Raw genomic sequence first — 10,450 nt, 5'->3', positions numbered from 1 at the left:
CTGATTATAAGGTATTATAATTACAGTATGAATACACAACAAAGGATACATCTCGGAGCAGAGCATTTGTCTAGCATACATGAATGAGGAGCTAGGCTCTAACCCCAATGACACTGAATAAAAAAAGACAGAAATAATGAAATAGATTCGTTCTAAAATAAAATATAATTTTTAGATGGGGAAAAACTTTATATCAGCAAGATAAATAAAGGAGAAATACTACCTGAAGGAAATCATTTTTAAGAATGAGAAAAAGAGGCAGGGGTGGTGGCCCACACCTTTAATCTCAACACTTAGAAGACAGAGGCAGGCAAAGCTCTATGAGTTCAAGACCAGCCTGGTCTGAATAAATTTCAGGTCAGCTGAAGTTATACAGTAAGATCCTGCCTCAAAAAAAAAAAAAAGAAAAAGAAAAAGAAAAAAAAGAAGGAAGGAAGAAAGAAAGGAAGAAAGAAAGAAAGAAAGAAATTCTTAAGGAGGTACAAACATTAAGTTACTTGATATTTTTAAAATGGTAATAAATTATATTATTAACTTAAGGAATGTTTCTCCATCACATTAAGTGGATAAGGATAATTGGATAAAAATGAAAATATGAACACCAAACGTTTCAAGGAGATATTTGCTTGGGGAAATTATGGGATGATTTTCCATCTCAATACACCTCTCTGCACTGTGGGGGTGATGACCATTATACAGTTGGACCTGGAGCTCATGACTGAAGCTCCAATCTGGCACACACAGAGACTAGATTCAATCTGGGTCTGACATTATTTTTTGGGATGGGGGAAGCAAAGTCTTGTTATGTTTTTAAAGCTGCCTTTAGCCTCCTAGTCTCAAATTACGATCCTTAGGCTCTTGATTAGCCAAGATTATGGGCAAATACCATCACACCTAGCTCTAAGATCCTTTTTTTAAGATTTATTTATTTATTATGTATACAGTATTTTGTCTGTATGTATGCCTGCACCCCAGAAGAGGGCATATGATCTCACTCTAAATGGTTGTGAGCCATCATGTGGTTGCTGGAAATTAGACTCAGGGCCTCTGGAAGAGTCAACACTCGACCTCTGAGCCATCTCTCCAGCCCAAGATACTTTTAATACTGAGAAAGCAGTTAGTTTTGTTTATGCTCATTCTCCATCTAATTAAGAGCAATTGTAAGCATTTCTTGGTGCTCACATTGCAGAAAATTGGGAAATGGATAGAAGCAACCAGAGCGGAGACTCTGAGTTCCTACTCCTGGGACTCTCAGAGGTTCCCGAGCACCAGCGCATCCTGTTTGGGACTTTCCTGTCCATGTACCTGGTCACAGTGGTGGGGAATGTGCTCATCATCCTGGCCATTGGCTCTGACTCGCACCTGCACACTCCCATGTATTTCTTCCTGGCCAACCTCTCCTTCACTGACCTCTTCTTTGTCACCAACACAATCCCCAAGATGCTGGTGAACCTTCAGTCCCAGGACAAAGCCATCTCCTACACAGGATGCCTGACTCAGCTCTACTTCCTGGTGTCTCTGGTAGCCTTGGACAACCTCATCCTCGCTGTAATGGCATATGATCGGTATGTGGCCATCTGCCGTCCCCTCCATTATACTACCGCCATGAGCCCTAAGCTCTGTATCTTGCTCCTTATCTTGTGCTGGGCCCTATCTATCCTCTATGGCCTCATCCACACCATCCTCATGACTAAAGTAGCCTTCTGTGGGTCTCGGAAAATCCACTACATCTTCTGTGAAATGTACGTCCTGCTCAGGCTTGCCTGCTCTGACACCCGCATCAACCACATGGTGCTGGTCGTCACAGGCTGCTTCATCTTCCTTGCTCCTTTAGGATTCATAATTATATCCTATATCTGGATTGTCAGAGCTATCCTCAGAATTCCCTCAGCCTCTAGCAAGTACAAAGCCTTTTCCACCTGTTCATCCCATCTGGCTGTTGTGGCCCTCTTCTATGGGACACTTGGTATGGTATATCTGCAGCCCCTACACACGTACTCCATGAAAGATTCAGTGGCCACAGTGATGTATGCAGTGGTGACCCCCATGATGAACCCTTTCATCTACAGCCTGAGGAACAAGGACATGCATGGGGCTCTGGGAAGACTTCTAAGAAAGCCAATTCAGAGGTTAACATGAGGGTTGTTTTGGAAAAGGGTAATGAAGTGGACTGCGTATATCCTTCAACATGTTCAAAGCACCATCCTATGGGTTATACAGGGGTGTTTGGGCACATCTCTGGCTCTGAATGAACCTTTGTGGTGATGGAAAGACATGTAAGTACCTCACTGCATCCCTTGCATCTCACCAGCTTTGCTGATACATAAGATCACGCTAATGCCAATACTAGAATATTGCAGGGTTGAATTTTACAATGTGCCTGACCATAGGAGCACATTCTCAGCATTATCCAGATATACCCAGTTTATGACATAGAGACATCTCTCATGTCTCAAATACATCAAATGCACAAGTAGCAATTAGTAACTGATTAGAAGGCTGAACGCTGGGCTATGGTGATTTGGAAGAAATCCTTTAGAGATGAGTGAACAGAGCCAGCAGGGTTTAAGACTGTAGAAAGCAAGGTTCAGTTGATGTGGTAGTTATTCTGCTATTCCCCAACACATTTTACTGGGACTGGCTGAGCGTCTCTTAATACCTTCAAACTGGGTAGCAAGCATGAATGTGGAGTTTATAGCCAATTGTGATCAATGGGTAAAATTGCATGTAAATGAATCTAACTCATCCATTGAAATGCAATGTTTGCCATGCTGATTTAAAGGTGAGTATCTCTGTCTGTTTAAAATAAAAATTCTAGGGCTGGAGAAATGGCTCAGCAGTTAAGAGCACCTGCTGCTCTTACGGAGGAGTAGGTTAGATTCCCACATGACCACTCACGACCCCAGTTCCAGGAAATCCAACACCCCCTTCTGATCTTTGTGGGAACCAGGCACAGATATACACTCAGAATCTCTTGCTGGGCTGGGTGATGAAGGAATTTTCCCGCCCATGTATGTTGCTACAGTCATATCTGATGGGAACAACAAAAGTTGTAAATCCAGCACAGCTGCTTGGCAAAGATCCAGCAAAGCCGAGCCACATGATGGTCACCGTGCCTCTTTTGGTTTTGATCCCCACGTGTTGCATGCTTAGGTGCTTTTAATATTTGTACAATTTAGGGATATTGGATTTTGTTATTCTTTTGATCTCTGGTCCCTTTAAGGGGCAAGCCACGCCCACTCCCAGCCACTTCTGACCTCTCATCACCATCTTTCTTCTTTCTGTTCCCTCTCTTGACGTGTGCACACATGTTTTCTGTTCTTTCTCTCTCCCTTTATCTGTTCCTGTCTTTCTTTCTTTTTTAAGTAGTAAATGTTCAGCTTTATGTTCAGCCTTATGCCTATTTACTATGTCTTGTAAGCCTTTTATCCACCGTCTCCACCCGCCCACTTGGGTGACAGCACCAGCCTGTCCAGCATGAGCCACTGCTCTGCCACTCACCGCGGGGAATCTGCACCACTCTAGCCATCTCTGCCTGGACTAGCAGCTGCGGTCACGCCAGCATTATATTTTTAAGGAATAAAAGATTTGATGGAAATTTTTTACTGAACCTTTTGTGCCTTCTCCCAGGAGTACTGCTCCTAAGCTTCCCCAGGAAAGTCCCCAGCATAATATCCCTCCCACTTTTAGGGAGCTATCCTTATCTACATGAAGATCTTCCTCCACTTTGGGGGTTGTGACACATAAAGAACCAGAAGTCTCTTTATGAGGCTCTGAGATACTCTTAAAGCACAAAACACATGCCCTGTACTTACTCAGGAAGAAGATAATCAAAGCAAAATGAACTTAGATTTGCTGGGCTAGAGGAGTTGGCCGCAAGTCAGATTACAACCTCTTCCCACTATACACTCAGGCGATCATGCGGCATGTACAGCGGCAAAATCAGATTAGCTGAAGTTACCTCTGTCCTACACAGGGACTTATGCAGATGGACAAAGAATGGTGTGGGAAGATGGTAAGGGAATGAAGTGTCAGGACCTCCCTTTCTTAGAAAAGTTAGCATATGCTAACTGAGAACAGAATGCCATGTGATTCTAGATTCTTAAAACTTGGGTAATGGGGTTGATGAGTAAAAACAATTATAAAGGATAACTCTGCTTATCAACGATGACTAAACTTAAGGGAAATTATTGTAAAAGATAGCTCTGCTCTGTCATGGTTTATCAATACTAAACTTACGACCCCAGATAATGCAAGAGCAAAGTTAAACATATGTCTGAAAATAAAAATGATATGCTCTATGGTTTAGAACAACATGAATCTATACCAGATTACTTAATTCTGTATAAACAAAAAAGCATTCTGGCTGTTAGTCAGTCGGACTGTACTATTGTTGCCACCACCGTGACCTAGCTCACTTCTTCCTTCACCTATCCCTTGCCTCCTCTGTGGAATCTGTCAATCACCGGGGCACAGACAGAGACAAATGACTCCTTCTTTATATTGCATTCACCAATGTGAGGTCATGGAGCTCTCAAGGAACCAAGGACACATGGCAACAGACATAATGAAATAGCATTCTAGTAACCATCTTTATGCTTGTTTAGCCATTAAATGTCCCCCCATAAGATCACATTAAAGACTTGCCCCCAATTCATCATCAGTGTTCAACCTCAGGGAGGTAGCTAGATCATGAGGACTCTGCCCTCATGAACAGATTCATCCATTAATGGATGCATCATTGATGGATAGTGAGGAAAAACGCTGTTGCAAAACTCAGGCTCCCCTGCTTTGAAATCACTCTAAACTGAGCAGTTTTCTCCCTTCTTCTCTTCTACCTAAGCAGCTGGGTCAAGTGACCAGGGATGAAACTGTTACAGGCAAGCAGCAATGTTGCTGAGAAATCCGGATGCCATTTAGCCTGGACTATACACACATATCTCTCTGAGCACCTCACAACTTGTTGGCAGTGCAGGAGCCCACCTGCTTTAACCTGTACCTGCACCTGCACCTGCACCTGCACCTGTGCCTGCGCCTGCACCTGCACCTGATGTAAATGATGGAACAAATCACTCTCCTTACAGCCCCCGACAATGGTCATTCAAATGCTTCCTAGAACACCATCCAAGAACCAAGAGGCATGAGCTGGTTTTGGGTGCATGCACAATGAGGCAAAGTGTGTCCTCAAAAAGGGAACTTCTAAGGATAATTCTCTATTTTGATGGAGGAGGGTTATCTGTCTATGTGTTACTTTCATTGGTTAATAAAAAACTGCCTTGGCCCTTTGATAAGACAGAAAATTAGGTAGGCAGAGTAAACAGAACAGAATGTTGAGACGAAGAAGGCAGTGAGGCAGACGCTATAGCTCTCCTCTCCAAGATGGACGCAGGTTAAGATCCTTCCCTGTAAGCCACCACCTCGTGGTGCTACACAGATTATTAGAAATGGGTTAATCAAGATGTGAGAGTTAGCCAATAAGAGGCTGAAACTAATGGGCCAAGCAGTGTTTAAAATGAATACAGTTTCCGTGTAATTATTTTGGGTAAAGCTAGCTGGGAGCCGGGCCGCAGCCCGCCACTCCCACCACTACAGAGTGGCACCCAACGTGGTAACTAAATCCACTTAAATACCTGAGAGGGCTTTAAAAAAGGGGGGGGAAGAGAGTTTAACACAGCTTTTTGCTGTTTGCTAGGACATGCTGTAGAGAGATTTCCTGATTCAGCAGCAGCAGCAGCAGAAAAAAAAGCTGCACCATTTTAAAATGAGGCTTCCTGGGCCCAGACGCCAGTGCAAACTCCGGCTATGGAGCATTTCTGGGCCCAGACATTTGTGTGCCCACTCGGGGTTGGGAATAAAGTAGCTGAGACCATGCCCATGGCTCAGCTCTTCCTGCCTGAGTAAGCAGTGGAATCAGGTCTACTAGAATGTGGCGGTTTTGAAATACCAGTTTCTGAGCTGTGCTGCCATCGCAATCTCTATTTGGCTCCTGCGGGAGACAGAGCTTTTGAATGGAACATTTGGAGTAAAGTGCTACGATTTGTTTGATGGAACTAGACTCATTGTGTGCCCAAAAGAGAGTCATTGTGTGCTGTGGCTCAGAGGCACAAGCGCCTCCGCCATGCTAGCGGTGCAATGTGCAAGGCTCAGAGGCACGAGCGGCTCCGCCATGTTGGGCTGGGCGGGGCAAGCAGGCAGTACCTGTTTTTGACCTCGGAATGTCACAGCTTAGATTCTTACGCGTTTAGCATTTTAAGAAGTGCTCCTGGATAGTAAAGAATTACAGATTCACAATAGGACAAATTCGGACATGAAAGACCTCTAAATGGGTCACAGTGTTGGTCACTATATGTAGGCTTGGGAGAGAAAAGAAAAAGAATATAGAGAATAAAGTTAATATCTTAAAGAAAAAGGGTAAAGTCTTTAAAGAGACAGAGTACAGATAGTTATAGATTAAAAGAAATAAAGAAAAATAAGCCACGTAAAAATGGAAAATTCACAGAGAGTCTGGATTATGTACATTGTGTTTTCTTTAAAATTTTTTACTGTGAAGGAGCTAAATACAGAGAGACATTTCATTGTGTGGGCTGCTAAGCTGATCCAACATATATGTTCTAAAGGTATCTTGACTTCAAAATTTGAATCTAAGGTTATGATGCTTTGGAAAAGTTCTTCTTTTGTTTTCACAGAGGATGAGACCTTGTGGATTGCTTCTATCCCAATATGGTATGATAGATCACGCCCTCCTGAAAGGTTGCTGTGAACACCCTCAAAAAATTACTTCATTCAACTGTCTTCTTCCTCCCAACATTCTGTTCTGTTTACTCCGCCTACCTAATTTTCTGTCCTATCAAAGGGCCAAGGCAGTTTCTTTATTAACCAATGAAAGTAACACATAGACAGATAACCCTCCTCCATCATTCTATTTCCCATCTTATGATCATACATGACAGATTAAGATCAGATATGTTACAGGAAGAAATATGCACAATGGGCCAAGACTGATATAATCTAAGTATGGCAATCACAAGAGCAAGGAAGGGTATTTGGGAGCATTTGGAAGAAGGAAAGAGAGGAAGAAGTGGTGTGATTATGTAACTATCTCAAAAATAAAAGAAATGAATTTTTAAAACACCCTGTCTCTTAGCAACCAAATTCTTCCTTCTCTTAAACTCTATAAAAGGATATCCCAAGCAATAACTTGAGGCCCTTGATACCCTCACTCAGGTGACCTGCTGACACCTCGAGAGTGTGTCTGGCCTGTTCTATCACTTTGTTTTGAATAACCTTTCTGCTTCTACCAGTATGTGTGAGCTCTTTAAAGAAGAAGCCAAGAACCTGGAAACACATGGCCCATACCACAACGCCGGGTAACAACCCTCTGAAACCATGAGCCAATATAAATAAGTTCTTCCTGTAAGTTTCTATCTTGGATCTTCTGTCACAGTGGCACAAAGCTGACTAACGTCCTACCCATGGGGAGGTGGGAGAACAGTCATCTTCGAGAGATTCAGTGACCTACACAAGGGCACAGATAAACAACTCGGCAAAACCAAGAAACAGATACAGAAATAAAATGTGAAGTTCTCCCAACAGAAGCTACAAAAAAGAACAGTAATATTGGAGTTGAGTCACACAAAAACTGAAATGAAATAAACCAATAAAGAGCTTCAAGAGCAGACCTGATCAGGCACAAGGAAGAATCGACTGTGTGAAAGTGGGTAATTTAGAATTCCCTGTTAGAGGAACAAAATGTAAAAGAATGAAAGGGCATGAATATCTATGGGACTTCGGGCATCATTCAACTGAGCCAATACTTATATTATGGACTTTCTATAAGAAGAGAAGGAACAGAGGATGTTGGGAGCATAGCACAAAGGTCCTTGAACTCTCATTTCTCCAAATAAATCAGGGATGTTAAGCACACAGGATTGTCTTTCCAAGGGGAAAGATGAAAAATCTGTTCTTCCAGTCAGAAAGCTGAGAATTGGAAGTGATTAACAGCCTGGTGATCTGCTTTATCTGTTGGGCCAGGTTATATCAAACTCTTACAACCAAGACTGGGCATGGCTAGTAATCTAAATGATGTAATACCCTGAGCCTCCCCCAAGCTCCTACAACCAGGACCAGAGGTGGATAACAGTCCAAATGACTTCTCTGTTACCTGAATGACTGAGACCAGACAGACCCTTTAAGCACTTAAGCTAGTACAGATAGTCTGTCTCTAGAACCCATTTTCTTAGATGGGATGACATGTACCCTGTGTTGAGTTTCAATGTAATTATAATTTTTGTGCACTGGGAATTGTGTTATACCATTAAATTTTTTTCTAATTATACTGATCTTAAATATATTGAGAATAAACTACCAGTCATTAGACTCCCCAAAGACTGATCCAAGTTGACAAAGTCAATCTGCACCAGGTTTTCATTCTTATCTTTTTGTGGAGTTCACTTTCCTGTATGACACCTGCAAGGACCCCCACAAATTAGGGATGTAGCTCAGTTAGTAGAGTGGTCACCTAGCATACTAGAAATCCTGAGTTCAATATTCAGCACCGCATAAAATAGGCAGGGTGGTGCATGCCTGGAATCCTCCTATCACTCAAGAGGTGGAGACAGGGGAATCATAAGTTTGAGGTCATCCTCGGCTACACAGCAAGTTTGTGGACGGCCCAAGTTTTACAAGACACTGGAGGGAGGGAAGAGAGAGAGAAGAGGGGAGGAGAAAGAAAGACAGGGGAGAGTGGTGGGGGCATAGAAGGAGTAAGAAAGGGGAGAGGAAAAATAAAGTAGCTGTAATTTAACCTTCTATAGATTTACTGTAAGTATGGGTGTTCTGCTTGTATCTATGTATGTGTAACCCATGCTTGTTGAGTACCCTCAGAAGTCAAAAGTGGGCATCAGGATCAGATGCCCTGAAACTGGAGTTAAGGATGACTGTGAGCCACCATGTGGGTGCTGGGAACTGAACCAGGGTCCTCTACAAAAGCAACAAGTGTTCTTAACCACTGAACCATCCCCAGCCTCAAAGAAGGAACTGACTTATTTTTATTTGCTGAGACAAGGTCTCACTATGTACCTTGGGTGATCCGGGAATCACGGAAATAATACCTGCCTCCGTCTTCAGAGTGCTGGGATTCAAAGCATGCACCACCACACCTGGCTGAGCAGACAGTTTATGTTTAAAAATAAGACTGGGATGGTATCAACAAGATGGCAGAATAGGTCTACATTTTCTCCCCCACAACATACACACACACACACATGCACACACACACACACACACACACACACACACACACACACACACACTGAGTAGAGTGCACCTAGCAGACATCCTCAGAAAAAAACGTTTAGTGAAAACACCAAAATTGGAAATAATTACATAGAGCACAGAACCAAAGCAAACTAATACAAAATCCTTAGAAGAGGAACAGTCTCCCTTCAACCACATTTCATCGTCTTCCCTTGAGCTGGCACAGTGACATAAAGAGAGGAGTCCCTAGAGCCCACAGTTTCTACAGTAGGAAAAGATAAACTCCTCCTTCTTTCTCCCAGCATTCAGTTTAGTTTTCCCTGCCTACCTCTATTCCCTGTGTAGGCCAAAGACAGTTTTCTTTATTAGCCAATGGTATTCACAGTATATAAAGGGATATCCCATATCACCTCCCTTTTTCTGTTTAAATAAAAAGAAAGGTCTTGACTTTAGCATAGAAAATTACATATAACAAAACAGTTATCAAACAAGAATTACAATTACAATATCTTGCAACAAATTGGTACCCAATTACATCAACACTAAGCATGACTACAAGTTTAGTTCTGAACATATTAAAGTTTAATCATCTTCAACAGTTTATAATAAAAATACCAATTTTTAATTGAAATTCTTTTCATGAATTCAGTCCATAGAGAGATTGACAAGTTTATTTTCTTGGTCCTTACATAGTGTGCCATTATAGAATATAATAGCTTCTTGTACGACTAAGTCTACCAAAATAGCTACAGCTTAATGATTTCAGTAAAAACAAGGCGGTTAGACAAACATTCTTAAATGAGGCTCTGTTAGCCTGAATATAAGTTAGGTAAGAAGAGACCCTTTGCCAGACTGCTTAGGTCACTGTCTCACTGCATCAAAAGTAAGAATACCTCAGTCTCTAGTGTTTGGTGCTCATAGCTGTGGCCCTAATTTTTAGTCTTTTATTTATCTATTTATCAAGATTACATATTAATAGACATTATAATAAAATATTTTATAACTATAGAATGTGCCATAGCCTTATGAACTTAAAATATTTTTATTAAATGTTTTTCTTTATTTTTTTAATTAATTTATTTATTTGTTTATAAAAATTTTCACTTCCTCCCCTCCTCCCCATACCCTCCCATTTCCCCCACTCCCTCTCCTCCTCCCCCCCACTCCCTCTCCTCCTCCCTCTCCAGACCTAAGA

At 42.0% G+C, this 10,450-nt stretch overlaps 1 protein-coding gene across 1 annotated transcript; it reads left to right on the top strand.

Moving 5' to 3' along the window:
* The first annotated feature begins 1,200 nt into the window (after window positions 1-1,200).
* On the top strand, window positions 1,201-2,139 carry LOC148120892 (olfactory receptor 1D2-like). Its single transcript, XM_087909550.1, has one exon. The coding sequence runs from the start codon at window positions 1,201-1,203 to the stop codon at window positions 2,137-2,139; it is 939 nt and encodes a 312-aa protein (XP_087765676.1).
* Window positions 2,140-10,450: the final 8,311 nt, after the last annotated feature.

This window comes from Myodes glareolus, chromosome 9, assembly GCF_982192425.1.
Source record: "Myodes glareolus chromosome 9, mMyoGla1.1, whole genome shotgun sequence".
NCBI classification, from domain to species: Eukaryota; Metazoa; Chordata; class Mammalia; order Rodentia; family Cricetidae; genus Myodes; species Myodes glareolus.
Note: the sequence above shows the minus strand (reverse complement) of the source record. Positions and strands in the feature narration are given on the sequence as shown.

Coding starts and splice junctions, on each gene's coding strand:
- LOC148120892 (XM_087909550.1), top strand. CDS start 1,201: ATGGATAGAAGCAACCAGAGCGGAGACTCTGAGTTCCTACTCCTGGGA.